This window comes from Salmo trutta, chromosome 3 (assembly GCF_901001165.1).
Source record: "Salmo trutta chromosome 3, fSalTru1.1, whole genome shotgun sequence".
In the NCBI taxonomy this organism is placed as follows: Eukaryota; Metazoa; Chordata; class Actinopteri; order Salmoniformes; family Salmonidae; genus Salmo; species Salmo trutta.
Window position 1 is genome coordinate 30,400,973 of NC_042959.1, and position 19,318 is coordinate 30,420,290.

Genomic DNA, 19,318 nt, shown 5'->3' on the forward strand with positions numbered 1-19,318 from the left:
ATGTATCTTATGATTGAATAGTTCCATATTAATTTGTAGAAAAACTGGAATTAAAACCAGACTTAGGCAAGTTAACATGTTACAGATGCAGTGGAGAGCTTGTGTTTATAACTTGGTGATTATAACTTGTTTGCTTTCCTTTTCCTCAGAAGTGACAGGGAATCGTTCCTTATGACATTATCTGATGCATGCATATGTTCCTTTTTTAGTACAATCTTCTGTTCCTCTATTTCGTTTCCTACAGACAGTTTTTTCTGATGAATTACTAGTAATCAAGTATCAGGATGGACATTTTTCAATTAAGGTATCTTTACTTTTACTCAAGTATGACCATTGGGTACTTTTTTTTACCACTGCACCCACCTACAAACACACCTGCTGATGTCAAGCTTGGGTAAGAATATACATCACTTGAGTTTCTTTTTTTTAGGGCCCTATATGAGAAAAATGTATTTTGGACCCAGTAGGTGCTGGAGTAAGCCCTGTGAGGTAATTTTGTTGTATGGCTTTCCTCTCTGTGGACTGTGGAAAAATAAAGAAAAACACTGCAAATTGATCTCAACGTTGAATGGATCAAATGTTGTTTTTTTTCTCCACCAGACCGTAAACTAGCAGTAATTGACTTTCATATCTGCCTTTCAGTGAAAGAGTTGAAGCCTTAAATGCCATCTCTGTAAGTTGATTGGTCTTTAGCGTTTGCACGGACCCTATTCTTTACTCCGCCCCTTTGTGCTTTGATTGGGCGCACTGTTACTGGAGCTGTCAGTGCACTGCGAGTTTTTTCACCTCTGGCTAAATGCCCAGACTTGTAGTGGCTCCGCTTTGTCAGCTGAGTAGGTGGACATCAGGAGAGACAGAGCCGTATCCATGCACTAATTAGTTGGAAAATGATCATCTTTATGAAAGAAATGGATTACCCTCTCAGAAACCAATGTCAGCGCGTCCAGAACCAGGTATTTGTCTTGACTTAACTACTAAAAAGCCAGTCAACATTCCAATTTATGATTAACGTTAGCTGGCTACTAATAAAGTTCCATCGACTGTGTCGTTCATTCATTTTGTCCTGAAAAACTTGTGGCAGGTTTTGTCTCTCACGAAACTGTTAGCCAATGTTAGCTCCAGAACTAACGTTAACTACTTATACTTACATCCCTTGATAATGGTGGATTTTTTTTTTTTGTCTCGAGATTTGCTTTTGCTTTAGCTAGCTAACTAATTTAATGTCCGAGCTAGTTTGTCGACATAAAATGGCTAGGTAGCTAACTGCCTTGGTAACTCAGACAACTGACTTGATAACTAGCTAGCTAACGTTAGATGACAGTTGACAAGGGGCAGGTGAGCAGCTACATTATCTACGTTAACAGGTGGCTATTAAGTTAGCTAACAAGCTAGCTAGTTTACTAGCCAAGGCAAGTAACGTTAGCTAGCTAACTAACGGTTCTTCTGAGCCAACTGGCCAAAGAAATGGCCAGCTAGCTAACTTATTTGTCACCTCTGAAATAGCTAGGTAAATCACATTAACTAGCCAAAGTACCAACAATGCAATGCCAATGGTCATCATCGATTGTCATTTAATTTATATAGCTATGGGGCTTATTGAAGGACCGGTAACACGCTGTCAAGAATTTTGATTTGGCAGTCAGTCAATGAATGAACATTTGCTGCTGTTGAAAAATGGTTGAGACATCTATTCAACTAAACTAACGGTGTTGAATGGTAACCTAGTCCTAGAATGTTGCCATAATGGATTGACAACTAGCTAACGTTAACTGGATAGTAAAAACGAATATGTTCATCTGCAAACTAGGCTATACTTTTCTTCGTGATGTATTTGCATTATGATTGGAGCTATATTTACAGCCTGGGTTTGATGGCCATCAGCCGCCTACTCTTTTCTCTTTTTGTGGGAGAAGGCAATAATGACATAATCTCTAGAGATTTGATCGTACAGAAAAAGTGTCTGCTAACGCAATGTCATTCCATAATTTTGGCAGTCTGTTAGTATGTTCTGACCAGCTGCAAATAATCTAGTTGGCTTGCTAACGAACAAAGACCGTCGTTGACAGAGTTCAAGGAGCAGTTTTTCTGTTCTGTTTCAATCGGCCTAATGCATTGGCCTCTGTCATAATGTCAAACGTTTGTTAAAGATATTTGTTTTGTGTGTATTTTTTCACTAAGATTTAGACCTTGTGTGCAGTGATGCTGGGTGCACTGCCAATCAAAGTTGTTTTTCTCATTTCTGTGCTGTTTTTCCATGTACAGCCGAGAGGGGGCAGTGCGGATAGGATAACTTGTTTACTGCGATTCAACATTCAGAAGTAGCTAGAACAATAGAGGAATGTGCTCAGTGACATGCATTCCTTAATATTTGATGTAAAATTATATTTGACCTGCACTTGCAGACAGGGGTTTAGACCTAGGCTATCTTCAATGCTATGTATATGTCAGATGTGTCACATTTATCTCCTGTACCAAACCTGTCATACATGAAAATGTGATGAATAGCCATACTTAAGAGATTTGCACCAGGCGTTTGCAGATGTGACTAGGCAGAAGCATGGGATGTATATTTTTAATTTGAATAAACGAGATCCTTTCTGAGGTTTAGAGTTTTGGACATTTGTTGCAGCTCTGGTTAGAAAACAACAGACATTGTTGCATCATGCTTTTGGGTGTTCTTTGTGCAGAACCCAAAGTAGGGCCCCTCCTAGACTATTGCTCCCTTACCACTGTATATCTTGTCAATAAAAGTGCCACAGATATAAATGTCAGGTGTTTAAAAACTGTATCTGCTGGCATTGATATGAATTGGCAATTCTTACACACGTGGTGTGTGTGAGCGTTGCAAAATAAATGTACACAAGTGTTTCAATAATTTCACCAGCACCGCTCGATCGCGTCTGCGTAGGAAAGCGCTAAAATAGAACTTGGTTCTATTTGATACACGCGACGCACTGCAAGTCCCCTCCTGTTGTATTCGGCGCATGTGACAAATACAGTTTGATTTGATTATTGGATATCAGGAAGATACAAACCCTGGATGCTTGAAAGACAGAGGAGAGATTAAAGAAAGCTCAAATCTAACTAGCTTTAATTTTATATCTGTGGATTAATTGTCAGAGTAGAGAAACATACGATTTTGTATGACTGGGTCAAAATTCTGCGAAGAACCAACTAACAAGAGGACCGGGTGCATGATGGGTAAAATAACAACCCGATGTTTATATCCCAAGACCACCTGGCTATCTGAATGTCCATGAATGTTTCATTTGTGTTTCGACCTGCCCCCAAATTATTAAAGTTGGTTCACAGTTGGTTTTGATATTTTAACCTGCGTGTCATGGTCGGGACTGGTGTGGGTGGACAAAATCAACATGTGTGCTATCACCGCGATGGCGCATATGTCTGTGGCTGGTGTAGTCAGCATATTAGGCGTACTTCTAGTTTGAAAAAGAGGCAAAGAGAAGGTTGAAAAGGGGGTATTATGAATGTAACTAACCAGGTTACAAAAGATGACTAGATCAAGCAAATATAGTAACCTGAATTCTGACACATTTTGTGTGCATTAGCACTTGTTTATTGTCTATGCTCAGCTGTCTGATATAATCTGGTTCTACCTGCTTGTCATGTTTTTTTGTTTGTGCATGTTTGCATGTCTCTCCATATGTAGCATGGTGTGTTTGTCTGGGTCGTCTATGGCTGCTGTCCTGCCCAGCTCCCCCCACCCCTCCTGTGGGCTGCAGCTGGTTGTTTAGCACACCTCCTTTGCAGAGCCAAAAACAGAGCTCACTGTTTGTTTCCGGTGAAGAGGGACGAGTGTGTTAAAGGCACGCAGCCGGTACTCGACACTAGCAGAGCAGCTAATGACAAGGACAGACCCCTTCAGGCCCACTTGGAATGCAGATAGAATATCCCTCCATCTCCTCCTTCATCTGCAGCTAACCCCCTGCACTACCTTATCCTCTCGCCTCCCTCCCTGTCACATCGACCCTTTGAACCACTACTTGCATCATTTTTCTAGTCTTTCTTCTCCTTTGCTTGGTCATCTCTGCGTACTTCCTATTTCTTATTTCATACTCCACAATTTATAGGCCGTTGTCTATTTAAGCAACAAGGCACCTCAGAGGTTTGTGGTGTATTGCCAATATACCACGGCTAAGGGCTGTTCTTACACACGATGTAACGCAGTGTGCCTGGATACAGCCCTTAGCAGTGGAATATTGGCCATATACCACAAACCCCCGAGGTGCCTTACTGCTATTATAAACTGGTTACCAATGTAATTGGAGCAGTAAAAATAAATTTGTTTGTCATACCCGTGGTACATGGTCTGATATACCATGGCTGTCAGCCAATCAGCATTCAGGGCTCGAACCACCCAGTTTATAATTGCCCGTTTCCCATCCCCTTTTCTCATCTGTTTGTTTCTTCTACCCCTCACCACTGCCACTATCCTTTGCATCTCGTTTTTACCTTGTGACGTTCTCGGATCAATAAACAAATGAGTTTCCCTGTGCAGCAGAGAGGCAGGGACCAGGGTCAGGGTGGATGATGTGGTAAATCAATGGTGCTTTTGCATTTCAAATCATGTTAACCTCTGCAGAGACCCAGGGAGTTACAGGCCTTCGTCAGGACAATACTTTATTGAAAGGCTTTCAGCTGATTTACAGCCTTTCAACCTTCCTCACTTAATACAATACAGCAGTCTGCTCTTGGAAACACTCAGTAATCACTGTGCATGTTATTAGTTTCAGCCTTTACACTTTGATATTATATTCTGTTGCAATCAGTATGGCATGTCTCTATATAGGCCTACAGTTGAAGTCGGAAGTTTACATACACCTTAGCCAAATACATTTAAACTCAGTTTTTCACAACTCCTGACATTTAATCCTAGTAAAAATGTCCTGTTTTAGGTCAGTTAGGATCACCACTTTATTTTAAGAATGTGAAATGTCAGAATAGTAGTAGAAAATGTATTTATTTCAGCTTTTATTTCTTTCATCACATTCCTAGTGGGTTTGAAGTTTACATACACTCAATTAGTATTTGGGTGCATTGCCTTTAAATTGTTTAACTTGGGTCAATCGTTTCAGGTAGCCTTCCACAAGCTTCCCACAATAAGTTGGGTGAATTTGGCCCATTCCTCTCGACAGAGCTGGTGTAACTGAGTCAGGTTTGTAGGCCTCCTTGCTCGCACACGCTTTTTCAGTTCTGCCCACAAATTTTCGCTAGGTTTGAGGTCAGGGCTTTGTGTGTGTGTGCCACTCCTTAAGCCATTTTGCCACAACTTTGGAAGTATGCTTGGGGTCATTGTCCATTTGGAAGACCCATTTGCGACCAAGCTTTAACTTCCTGACTGATGTCTTGATGTTTCAATCTATCCACATACTTTTCCTCCCTCATGATGCCATCTATTTTGTGAAGTGCACCAGTCCCTCCTGCAGCAAAGCACCCCCACAACATGATGCTGCCACCCCTGTGCTTCACGGTTGGGATGGTGTTCTTTGGCTTGCAAGCCTCCCCCTTTTTCCTCAAAACATAACAATGGTCATCATGGTCAAACAGTTATTATTTTTGTTTCATCAGACCAGAGGACATTTCTCCAAAAAGTACGATCTTTGTCCCCATGTGCAGTTGCAAACCGTAGTCTGGCTTTATTATGGCAGTTTTGGAGCAGTGGCTTCTTCCTTGCTGAGCGCCCTTTCAGGTTATGTCGATATAGGACTTATTTACTGTGGATATAGATACTTTTGTACCTGTTTGCTCCAGCATCTTCACAAGGTCCTTTGCTGTTGTTCTGGGATGGATTTGCACTTTTCGCAGCAAAGTACGTTCATCTCTAGGAGACAGAACGCGTCTCTCTCCTGAGCGGTATGACGGCTGCGTGGTCCCATGGTGTTTATACTTGTGTACTATTGTTTTTATAGATAAACGTGGTACCTTTAGGCATTTGGAAATTGGTTCATCCTTGGGAGCAGACTTGTGGAGGTCAACATTTTTTTTCTGAGGTCTTGGCTGATTTCTTTTGATTTTCCCATGATGTCAAGCAAAGAGGCACTGAGTTTGAAGGTATGGCCTTGAAATACATCCATGTGTACACCTTCAATTGACTCAAATGATGTCAATTGACTCAAATGATGTCAATTAGGCTATCAGAAGCTTCTAACGCCATGACATTTTCTGGAATTTTCCAAGCTGTTTAAAGGCACAGTCAACTTAGTGTATGTTAACTTCTGACCCACAGGAATTGTGATACAGTGAAATAATCTGTCTGTAAACAATTGTTGGAAAAATGACTTGTCATGCACAAAGTAGATGTCCTAACCGACTTGCCAAAACTATAGTTTGTTAACAAGAAATGTGTGGTGTGGTTGGAAAAACAAGTTTTCATGACTCTAACCTGAGTGTATGTAAACTTCCGACTTCAACTGTATGTGTTAATTCCCTTGATTAGCCTATAGCAGTTGACTTGTGCCTAGAGGCCTGTTCAGTTGATTTCATTAGTTGTTACTCATTTATACTGAACAAAAATATAACCGCAACAATTTCAAAGATTTTGCAGAGTTACAGTTCATATAAGGAAATCAGTTGATTGGAATAAATTAATTAGGCTATTCTATGGAATTCACATGACTGGGCAGGGTGGGTCTGGGAGGGAATGGGTCCACCCACTGGGAAGCCAGGCCCAACTAATCAAAATGAGTTTTTCCCAACAAAAAGGCTTTATTACAGACATATATTCCACCACCCCAATCTGACGATCCCGCAGGTAAAGAAGCTAGATGTAGAGCTCCTGGGCTGCTGTGGTTCCACGTGGTCTGCAGTTGTGAGGCCGGTTGGACTTACTGCCAAATTCTCTAAAACGACATTGGAGGCGGCTTATGGTAGATTCATTAACATTCAATTCTCTGGCAACTGCTCTGGTGGACATTTCTGCAGTCAGCATGCCAATTGCACTCTCCCTCAACTCGAGACATCTGTGGCATTGTGGTGTGTGTGACAAAACGGCACATTTTAGAGTGACCTTTTATTGTCCCCCAGCACAAGGTGCACCTGTGTAATGAGCATTCCGTTTTAATCAACTTCTTAGCTTGCCACACCCCTCTGGTGGCTGGATTATCTTGACAAAGGATAAAATGCTCACTAACAGGGATGTAAACAAATTTGTGCACAAAATGAGAGAGATAAGCTTTGTGCGTACGGAACATTTCTGGGATTTTTTATTTAAACTCATGAAATACGGGACCAGCACTTTACATGTTGCGTTTATGTTCTTTTTTTATTGTAGTTTGTATGTTAGCTACGTATTTTTATTTTGTGCCACTTGTTAGTTGGGCTATACGTATACAAATGTGTTAAGAGTCAGCAGAATTGATGTGCGACTGTGTCATTTCCTGCCTGAGACTGATGAAAGGATGTTGTTTCCTGTTTTAGTTTGACTAGACTACTTCTTATAATGCAACATGTTGGAGATTAACTTCCCTATTTGAGCATGTCAAGATGTCTGGGGAGACTAATTGTACCGTATAGAAAATGTATGCCGTTGTGATAGTTTAAAGTGTCTGACTTTTTCTTGTCTGGTTTGAATTATTAGTGAACAATTGCAAAATTCCAACAACGGTGAACAGAATGACTAGTTCCATGTCTTCTGAAGCAGGTCACTCACCCTACCTGTACGCGTGCCAGTGATGCCTTCCATACAGGTTCTCTCATACTGTAACTTAAAGGGATACTTATGGATTTTGGCAATGAGGCCCTTTATCTTCTTCCCCAGAGTCAGATTAAGTTGTGGATACCATGTTTGTCTCTGTCTAGTATGAAGGAAGTTAAAGGTAGTTTTGCAAGCCAATGTTAACTAGCGTTAGCACAATGACTGGAGGTCTATGGTATCTGCTAGCATGCTTGATTCTGTTGCCCTACAGCGCTATCAGGTAAATGGTGACTGGCCTGTTGAGAGGTGCTGAACACATTTGTCTTTTACTGCCATTGTGAGCCTGTTTCTTATCGGGCCCTGATGAACTGTGATATATTTACAGGGTGAGTGGGACATGGCCTCTGAGGCTCGTAGCATCTGAGGCTCGTAGCATCCTGGTTGGCAATAGGGTTCCATCTGGCTGACTGGTCTGGAGCGTTGGCATTCCAGCTTTAACGCATCGGTCTGACACGTTAATAACACACACTAATGATGTGGTGTCATGGCCACAGCAGGATGTTTATGATACAGCCTTTAAAGCCTGACCGAGCCCTGACTGAAATTTAAACTCGTGTTTAATTCGCTTGTATGGAACTTGATTGCCAGAAAGTACCTCAAAATACCCATGGAGACTTGGTTAGACCGAGTTCCTGGAGAGTGGGACTTTGATTGCTCTGAGGCTTGTTTGTTGGAGCCTGTTGAAGCCAGACAGAACACCAACATGGAAAATGTGGGGCCACAAATCAGCAGGCACAGAGTTGTGGGGGCATGCGTGTAGGGTTGTGTGAGTGACGTACGCCAGTGTCAAAGACCCTGATGCTAGGCCAGCGAGGCCCGTGTCGTAGAGTTGAGCTCCCGTGTTCCTTGAAAGTAGGCAAGTGGGTCAGGATCCAAGTCTGCATGTAAAGAGCTTTCTCTCCTGTTTGCTGCGGTCTCTATCACTGAACCACTTACATTTTTTTTCTCTCTTCAAAGGCCACACACCTGACCATGCATGCTCTATATAGGACTACCATGAGATTGACACATTGCAATCAATAGCTGTTGCATGGTGATTTAATGAGGACTCGTGTATTGGAAGGCCATAGAAATAAAATGTCACATTTAATCATTGAGGCAATGAATGCCATGGGCTGTCAGCTGAGTGGTTATACCCCCTAGGCCTATCCTTTTCCCCTTCTTGACATCCACCAAAATGTTGGAGGAGATGCGTGATCATTTTAATATTGGAAAGTCTTTGTACCTAATGTTGGAGGAAGGGCAGTGCCACCTGCTGGGTAAGGTGTGAAGTGAAGCGTTTTTATGAGCCACAGAGAAGCCAGTGAGGTATGCTAACATGGGGCTAAATGCCACGGAGCTATTAGGTGAGATGTTAGAGCTACATAACGACCATCGCTGCCACACACCCGCTGATATACCATTGATATGAGGGGAGCCTTAACTAGTGGCTGTGGCGGTCATGAAATTGTCAGCCGGTGATTGTCAAACAAATAACTGTCGGTCTCACGGTAATTGACCAAAACACATGTAGGATCTCCTGGCATCCACATATAGCCTACAAGCCATTTGTAAAAAGTCCATGTAATATAGCCTACACCTTCACAATAAATCCATGATTTATTTTAGACGGGTCTAAAGAAGCATGATATGTTTAAATGTAGTCTGTTTCAGAAGAAAATAATAGCGTACTCTGAGTTGTCCTGATGTGGCTATGCCAAATGGCTGTGGGCTACACTAGTTCATTTAGCAGACAAGATTTGCTTATAATTCCGTGGCATTATTTTAGAGTATGAAGAATACAATTTGAACAAGGCTGAATAAAATATAAATATTGTCTCAACGATTTGAGGGAGTGTGCACATGCGGCTATTCTGTTTTGAGCGGTTAACAAAGAAATGGGTACTCCTATATGCTTAATTAAGAGTTAATGTAACTTTAATTGTTATGCAAAAGTTGGTCTATGTGTTTATTTTTTATACAATGTAAGGCTGCATGATTAGATTATAAAGTCATGAGCTCTGCTTTTGTACACACTCCAATAGTCTCTCATTCACAATTTGACAATCACTTGATAATGCCTCGAATTTCACCCTTTGTGGCCATAATGCACCCTAAAGAAATCCATGCTTTTTGCGGCCTGGAGTGCTGCGTTGTGCCCTTCTCCCTGAGTGCTGCACAATCCGAAGCGTCTCTCACTCACACGGCTCTCCGTCCTTATCCAATTCCGAGGTGCATGTTGGAAGAAAAAATGTTCAATTAGTGGAAAACACCATTATCTAAAGTGACCGCAAATGCGATTATGCATGTAATGCTTTTATTATAAAAGTGCTTTTTTTTTATGGTGAAAATGATCTTCCCCGAACTCGAAAGTCACGCACTGCTTATATATGCCAGTTAGGCGGATTCATGTAATTAATTTTAAGAAGTTATTTGGCCACTTTAGTTGTAATACAAACCTTATCAAAACATTTAGGCCTATGTGCCACATTTAGGCCAAAAAGTCGCATTGTTTCTTATGCTGTGCATTATTCACAAGTGATGATGTTTAATTCACAAGTGATAAGCTAATATTTTCACCCATCACACTTTTCTTGATTTAATCTTGCATTTACATATACTAAATAATGTGACTTTTTGTTTTAGAATGGACCATTATCATGCACCTGTATCGAAAACGGGGGAAGGGGGAAAAATACATGTCATCTATGTACTTAAATAGCGAATGGAGGACGCTTTTCCCTGTGGTTTATTTTCATGCCAGCCAGGTAGTCTATACTCTTATAGTAGGCCGAGCCTATAGAAAGCTGATGGGATCCTTATATTTTTAATAGAGGCCATCAATCTGTTTTCTCCTGCAATTGCATTGCCTATAGAAATGTTGCGCAACATGGGCTCTCGTGAAGGGTCTGATTTTAGATTTTCGAATACATTTGCATTGATATCAGAATGATTAGAGGGACAATAGAGTGCTGAGTACCAGGCAGTTAGCAAGTTCGGTAAGCTACTAATGACCAGCATCAGAGTTTGGAGAAGCCTAATTACCTCCACTTAAACGGTCATGTGGAATTTGACTGCCTTCATCACTCGTGACCGCCGGTGTGGCGGTAATAAGTTCACTGCAACAGCCCTTGCCATAACTGAGAACACCAGGCTCTGCCAGCAGAGGCTGCTTAGCCACTTGGACCCTAGGTAAGCTGCCCTGGCCTCTCACATTTCACACACTGGGGAACCGAGTCAAGACCAGCTCTCTCCAGCCTGGTGCCAACACCTTTTCCTAGAAGCCGTTGTATGAGTGAGAGAGGTAATAAATCCCTTTAGCCTTTAAGACCAGTCTCTCTCTGAGTCCATGTTTCTCTTGGCCTGTGACTCTCCTCCTCCCCAGCCAGCCAGCCTCTCCCTGTTGGTTTGGACTTTCCTCCTTACTGTGGTTCTTCCCTCCAATGAGGCCTCATTCAGTTCCAGCCTCACAATCCCCCATACACCCAAGTTCCTCTACATGTATCTGCTCTACTCATTTTATCATAGTAAAGTGGAGGACTTTGAGCAGTTAATTCAGGGTAGTCTCTTTGCATCCTCCTATGACTATTGATCTGTTTTTGTCTTCTGGTTGATCCTCTCTGGTACTGTGAATTGTGTGGGATGCTGAGCTCTTTTCTCTACCAGCAAGTCTCTCTGCCTGAAAAGTGTGCAGAGCGGTCTTGTTTGTGTTTTGCAGGGGAATATTGTGAGGAATGTGTAGTGGTACAATATCTCTGCTGCGGCTATAAGAAGGCTCCTGTCGACGGTTGGTTCAAAACCCACAGTCCTGACCTGCCTGCAATTCACATGCTGATCTCACTGTAGGCTGACACCACAGGGACCATCAGAACGATCGGTCAGCACGCCTGCCACCATAAGCAATCCTCATTAAATAAGGCTTGTGGAAAAACTGCCATTTAATTTATTCCCCATTTTGTTATAAAACATAGATTTTCACCTGGGATGAATCATTGCATAGACCTAGTTGGCAGTTGCTGTGTGCATTGTCAGTGACATACTGTCTCTGCCACCTGTCTCACCCTCCTCTTCCTCTGGTCCTGTCCAGGTGACGAAGGTGAACGCTGAGAAGGAGCGGGTGTCGCTGCGGTGCATGAAGGCTCTGGCCAGCAGGGGGGGTGTGGACGCCGTGTCCCAGCAGATGGCCTCTCACCCCCAGTACCTGGAGAGCTTCCTCCGCACCCAGCACTACATCCTCCACATGGACGGCCCCCTGCCCCTGGAGTACCGCCACTACATCGCCATTATGGTGAGGCCACTGGACACACGCTGCACACACGCACTGCATGATGCACAGAAACGCGTCTTGTATTTGCGCACACTTGCACCGACCCCACTTTCATGTACGTAAACATTTACGCGGACACAAACTCGCCACAACCCACCCACGCACATTGACACAAACGTGGTCAACATCCTGGAGTCAAGCCTACTTGTATTGAAGTGTGTGTCTCTGTCCCTCCCTCCATCTCTCCCAGGCTGCAGCGCAGCATCACTGTGGCTACCTGGTGTCTCTGCACTCGGCCCAGTTCCTCAGGGTGGGGGGGGACCCGCTGTGGCTACAGGGGCTGGAGGCCGTCCCCCCTCGCCTGCAACACCTTGACCAACTCAACAAGGTTCTGGCCCACCAACCCTGGCTCACCGCCCGCTCACACATACAGGTACCACAAGAACCAGCTCCTTGAAAAGGCTATGGGCTCCTATAAAAATATCTAATGTGCCAAAAAATTATGTTTTGACGTCTAAATTTGGATTTTGATTGATTCTTATCTTTGCGGTTTAGAACAGTGCTTTTTGTAAGGAACTCAGTCCGGATTTCAGCTGACTCTTGAAAGTTGTAATGGTAGAATTGCACAAGGTGCAATTTTGAAATTGGGTAGTGCATCATCAGTTTTCCTCTTGTCATTTCAGACCTTAGAGAGCTATTTATAATTTGCTGACGTTGCAGATCAACTAGCCCATGTCAGCTAACGTTTTTCAGCCCATAGATGTTGTAGTAACGTGAATACACATTAGATATGGCCAAACGGATAGAATTGCAAGAAAATGAGCTTTAAAACGGCAACATTGTCTCTGCACCCCATGACAAAATGTGTATAATTGCATGAAATGTACTTTAAACCTGCAAAATGTTCTCTCCACCAACAAAAGGGGGTGTTAACAGTTTGTTTGCTGAACCGTGCTTGTGCCCATAGAAATAGACGTGGGGGGGGGGGGCGCGGGATGTTCCCCAATGTTGGGAGGGGGACCTGAGTGAAAAAAGTTTGGGAACCGCTGGTTTAGAGGGTCATATCCCTGATCAGTAGAGTTCTCCACCCCTGTCTAATCCCCACCATGAGGCCCACTCTCTGCTGTGTCCTTCCCCCACCAGGCGTTGCTGAAGACGGGGGAGCAGTGCTGGTCTCTGGCTGAGCTGGTTCAGGCTGTGGTGCTGCTGGCCCACTGCCACTCCCTCTCTAGCTTTGTGTTTGGCTCTGGCACCGACGCAGACCCCGTCCCACCCCGCATAGCCCCCAACGGCACCCCCCCGGGCTACTGCCTCTGTGACGCTGCCAACGGTAATGTCAGCACGCCTCCACCTCTCCCCACACCCTCAGAGCACACCACACGACGACGGGTAAGGGCTGTGTGCTGTGTCACGCTGAATAGGACATCTGTGCTATTCCACAACCGACTGTTTCATGTTGTTCAACTTCACCTCTTCTATCATTTCATCTGTCTTGGCAGTCTCTGGACTCCAGTTGTGAGATGGTGTGTCTGAAAGAGAGGATCCAGAAATCCCAGGAGGAGAAAGAGAGAAGAGGGGAGTGCGTCCTACACAACCAGACACTCCAGCACACAGGTACACACACACACACACACACACAGCTGTCCCCGCTCACTTTCACATTCACACCTGACATTATGAAGCGGCGAGGGCTAAACTTATCCTCATGTGTGAACCAGTGGAGGCTGGTGGGAGGAGCTATAGGAGGACGGGCTCATTGTAAAGGCTGGAATGAAATCAATGGAACGGTATCAAACATATGTAAACCCCATGTTTGACTCCGTTCCGTTGATTCCATTCCAGCCTTTACAATGAGCCCGTCCTCCTATAGCTGCTCCCACCAGCCTCCACTGGCGTGAATGTTGAGTGACGGATCGACTATATTAATTTATCCCCTCTCGCTGTTTCCTCTCAGATGTGGAAGATGAGGAGGAGATGATCTACTCAGCAGACCCCTCTCGTTTCATAACAGACCCCGCGTTCGGCTACCAGGAGTTTGCCCGGAGGGAGGAAGACCACTTCCAAGTATTCCGGGTGCAGGTAAGGACATGGTTTACATTCATGTTCACGAGGCGACCGGCGCCCATGTCAGTAAAGTAATAAATCAGCGTTTGTAGAATGTTCGCAGCATATGCTGCATCGTATGTCTGTGGGCATATAGTTAGCTGTTACAGGTGTTACAGGAACCATGCAAGTATTTCAGGTTGGTTTGTGCGGTCTGTCTGGGCAGGACTACTCCTGGGAGGACCACGGCTTCTCCCTGGTCAACCGGCTGTACTCGGACATCGGGCACCTGCTGGACGACCGTTTCCGCAGCGTCACGGCGCTCCCCTCGTCCCACGGGCCTGACCTGAAGAGAGCCATCTGGAACTACATCCACTGCATGTTGGGAATTAGGTGAGGTCCTTCTATTGGTCTGTACACAAACACACACACACACACACACACGTATACAAACACAGGAACCAGCGCAAGTCGTATGAACACTGGGTATATAGTTTGAGTTCTTGTAAAGTGAGATGCTATCGTGATCACATGCATTGCAGCCAGGTTAGTCCTATGATTCAACGCTTAGGATTCGCTGCAAAGGCCCCCGCTTGGATAGCGTTCATGTTTGCATGACATGTGACACTTGTGGTGTGGGTCTGCAGGTACGACGATTATGACTACGGGGAGGTAAACCAGTTGCTGGAGAGGGAGATTAAGCTTTATATCAAGTCTGTGGCCTGCTACCCTGACGCCACCAAGACCCCTCTGTGTCCCCTGCCCTGGGCACCACTCAAACCTTCCGAGAGGGTACGCACCCCACCTCATACCAATACACACTGCATCCATATAAAGCTGAACTATATACTGGAACTACATCTACTGGAGAATAATAGTTTTGTACCAAGTAATGTGGTGAAATGGGATGCAAAGTGGTCATTTGTGTTCCGTTTCCCCCCTCAACCCCATTCCATCTCTTGCTCTCTCTTATGATATCATCCTCTTTTTTCGCTCTCTCTTCTCTTAGATCCATGTGAACTTGCTTATAATGGAGGCTCGGTTACAGGCTGAGCTTCTGTATGCTCTGAGAGCCATCACCCAGTACATGATAGCTTAGGTCGGTTGGCGAGGGAGAGAGACAACGTTCATCACCAACGGTACAGAAAGACCAAGCTAGAAGGCTGCAGGGTGGGAACCCCCTTACAGCAGGCAGGGATATGGGGAAGAGACCGGCAATTATGAGGAAGAAGCGTTGTGCAACTATCTGTCCTATTTCTCTGTTAAAAAATGGGACAAAAAATATAATGCAATCATTTAAGATCTAGTGGAATGTTGTTTTCCAAAGTCAAAACGCGCAACGCAATTCCTCTCTTCCCCTCGCTCTGCCTGCTCATTTTCCACTGTGCAAGGGTGGTCTGTCCACTTCTCATTTAATGTATTTTCCTCTTACAAAATGTCTCTGCTCTTGATGGTTAATGTGCAATTATATTACTATTATTACAATAGATATTAATTATTTTCATTTTATTAATGTTTGTCTCAATTCTGTGATGAAAGCAGACGGTTGGTTCTGCAGTGTAGCAAAGAGATACGTACCCATGGCCAACACACTAACCCGTTTCTTGGTTTGTGATTAGTCTTTTCAACTTAAAATCTGTTCTATACCAATTGTTTATCCTTAGTGGATGTTTTGGAGATATTGCCATAATTTGTCTTGTTACAGTCCTTGCCAGTGTAGGTAGTTGGTGAGGGTGATGGACAGTTGTTCATTGTAGCGCTAACATTTTGCGTTAGTACTGAAAGGTCAAGAACAAAACCAAGACACTGCAAGACGATATCACACAACTATAGTTTATTTTAAAAGCATATATAGTGAAATAAAACAAGGTAGCTCAGTGGCAGAGATGGAGGCCAAAGTTGGTCTGAGTCTTTCCTTTCCGCTGTATGGCGTCTGATAGAAAGGATCCTTCTTGGGTCCCTCTGTAGTTAGATCAGCTGCTCTCCATTCCTACAGTCACTACATAGCACCAGAGCGTTCTTGTGTAGGTGGAGTAGCGCAGGGCTACACAGGGTCCTAACAGAGGCCATGGCCACAGACCTGAAGGAGATCACAACTCACTTCAGTATCTTAGATAAATCTGAAATCGCTATGACTATTTAAAAACACATTTTAACTTTAATACACACAGGGGTGGACAAAGTCATGTTTTGTAGAGTGACGCTCAGCCGTATGACTGTCAGTTGTTATATTGATGTGCTCTGGCATAGATCAAATGAAGGAATCTCCATTTCAAGGAATCCTCAACCATCCCTAAAACTGCATTGGTCAGCAGCACTCTGAACTGGAATATTGCAACAAAGAAGTCCCCAAAAGTGACCTGCACTGGGTTTTGAATTGCTGTTAAACATACTCTACTATGCTATAGAAGATGTACACTACGGATCAAATGTCATCAATGGTCTGTGTATGATCTTGTGCATGTGAAAAGTAGGTTTGTTTTTCAATTATTTATTTGGTGAGCTTTATGACCTAAAATAAAGATGCTGATGCATGGTACAATTTGCAGAGCAGAACAATGTGGGTACTGCAAACTACATTTTTACCTTATTGAAATGTTTTTTTTTTTTTTTACACTTTTTTTGTAAACTTTGCATCACAGTACTATGATTGTTGAGCCCTTTGTTCAGTTGCTGGGTTCGCTGCTATATCCTGCCTGTTGTGCTGCAATATTTCAGCGGCAGTGAGGTTGACGACTCTGTTAATGGGCTCGAACCGTTTTAAATGACAGGAGAGGGTAATTAAGAAAGAAGGAAGTGCATATCAATAGATGCGAAAGCGCTTTTCAGTGCAGGTGCCTTTAGGCCAAACTGGACTGGTGCTAGAGTGAACAGGCTAGTCTACTCTGGGTTGAGTGTGGGCCTCATTCGAGCAGACTGCCACGCTGGCTCCTCTGGAAGAGTGTTCTGTGGCCCATATAGAACTCCCTGTGCCATCACCGCTGGACACATGGACACGGTTACTCTACTTTGAGTACTACAGTCCTCATTGGCTCCTTGTCAACACCTCCGTGACATCGTTATGGCTCCAAAATGCAGCAGCGAAAGCGTTTTGTGTTCCTGTCTGTCTGAAGCTTCTGACCACCTGGCCAAGGAACTAAACTATAGAGCCACTGACACAAAGTTGGATGTTAGTTGTTCAATATTTACCACGTAAATGAATGGACAATATAATAAATTTAAAAAAATGTCAAACATAAGCAAAAAAAAATGTTTTTGGGAAATGTGAAGACTTATTTTTTCTATAAAGATGTTCTATCAAGTGAGTGTTTCCACTGTTTTATTTACTGTGGTTGCCTAATAGTGCTTTCACATTTGCCATATATTGTAGTCAATTCCAAATAAATTTGTCAGTGCGTACAACTGAGGGACTCAACAACTACGTCGGTATCTCAAGCAAACCAGTTTAGTTGAACCATTCACAGTACTATTGGAGTAAGTGCAATTCAGAAACATACTATACACTGAGTATACACCTTTCTAATATTGAGTCCCCCTCCCTCCCTCCCCCTGGCCTTCAGAACAGCCTCAATTCGTCAGGGCATGGACTACATGGTGTCAAATGTTCCACAGGAATTCTGGCCCAAGATGTTGTTTTGGGTGGTGGACCATTCTTGATACACAGGAAACTGTTGACTGTGAAAAATCCAACAGTGCTGCAGTTCTTGACACAAACCGGCGAGCCAGGCACCTACTACCATATCCAGTTCAAAGGAACTTAAATATTTTGTCTTGCTCATTCACCCTCTGAATAGCACACAGTCCATGTCTCAAGGCTTAAAAACCCTTGAACCTTTCTCCTCCCATTCATCTACTGATTTGAAGTGGATTCAACAAGTGACGTCAATAAGGGTTCATAGCTTTCACCTGGTCAGTCTACGTCATGGAAATAGCAGATGTTCTTAATGTTTTGTATACTCACTGTATATCATTGAAGCATATTTACAAAAATATGAAATAAAAGGGGGGAGAAGGTTAAAAAGATTGTTGTCTTACGTCATTGAGGCAGAGTAAGGGTGAGGCTAGCCTGGATCCATAACAGCATCTGAGACCGAAGACAGATGGCAGGGGGATTTGAGCATGTCTGCAATCAACTCATCACGGATCCCTGACCGTAGGCCAAGTTCCCTTATCCCTCACACCCGTGATCACTTTACTGAGAAATCCACATTTAACCTATCGTGTTGTTGTGCAATATGAAACAAACAAGTAGTTGTGCTCATGCATATTGCTAATAGTTGGCACAGAAGTGTTAGTGAGATCATTTAGGATTACTTAAATTTCATTTAAATAGTTTGTCACTAAAATAGAGCAGTCAGTATGATTTCTTTTAAGGGATTAACTGATTCCAGCTATGATAAATGACAGCATGAAAGATGAAGGAATTGGGTTCAGCTTTTTTCTTATTCTCCATTCCAGTCCCACCAGTCCTCACTTGCTCCCATTCTCTGATTCTTAGAAACATAGGCCAACGGGTTGCAAAATTAATTCATAAGGTAATGTCCTACATACATCTGTAATTACTTTGAAAGGCCTCCCTCCCTCGTGACATGATTAAAACATGGTAGCTGCTATTTAACAACATATGTTAATCCATTATAGTCTCACAGAAATGTAGGACTTGCATCTGAGAATCTTTTTTCTATACACGTACCCCCTCTAGTGGCAGATATTAAGCATTGTGAATCAATGTTAAACGTTAAAAAATACATCCCAATGTTATATTCTTTGATACCATTAAGTTAATGAACAATATACATGTGAATATTAGTGAGCCAATGACATGTTGAAATAAAATAATTACTTGGCTAAATGAGTTAAAGAGTTTAAAGTTTATTTCCACTTTCCCGAACCGCGTGTTCAACGTTATCGCTGGCTGACTTTACATGTAAAGTAAGATTGGGAGAGAAATATATGGATGTCCAGAGAGCAGACATATCAATAATTAAACATTTTCCCTCGTTGAGATCACAACATATTTATCTCATGATCATGACATAACAAAAGTTGTTTTGTCGAGATCACGAGACACTATAAATAGGAGTGAACGTATTAATGATTGACAGTATGGTTGAAGCAGCAGAGCCCACAGTGGATCAGCGCATATGTTTTAAAGGAAAACTACACCCAAAAATGTTTTGCTTGTCAGCAATGAAGTTTTCAAGATGTAACTTTCAAAATAGAGAAATCATTACATTTTGCATCATACAGGATGATTTCTGTATTTTGAAAGTTACATCTTGAAAATGTAATGATTTCTCTATTTTGAAAGTTAC

General features: G+C 43.1%; 1 protein-coding gene across 1 annotated transcript; it reads left to right on the forward strand.

Annotated features, from left to right (window-relative positions):
* Window positions 1-737: 737 nt before the first annotated feature.
* LOC115172402 (sestrin-3-like) lies at window positions 738-17,304 on the forward strand. Its single transcript, XM_029729819.1, has 9 exons — window positions 738-953; window positions 11,781-11,981; window positions 12,211-12,393; window positions 13,104-13,349; window positions 13,460-13,574; window positions 13,915-14,039; window positions 14,230-14,396; window positions 14,651-14,795; window positions 15,013-17,304. Exons 1-9 carry the CDS (start codon window positions 888-890, stop codon window positions 15,100-15,102), a joined length of 1,338 nt encoding a protein of 445 aa, XP_029585679.1. The 5' UTR covers window positions 738-887; the 3' UTR covers window positions 15,103-17,304.
* Window positions 17,305-19,318: the final 2,014 nt, after the last annotated feature.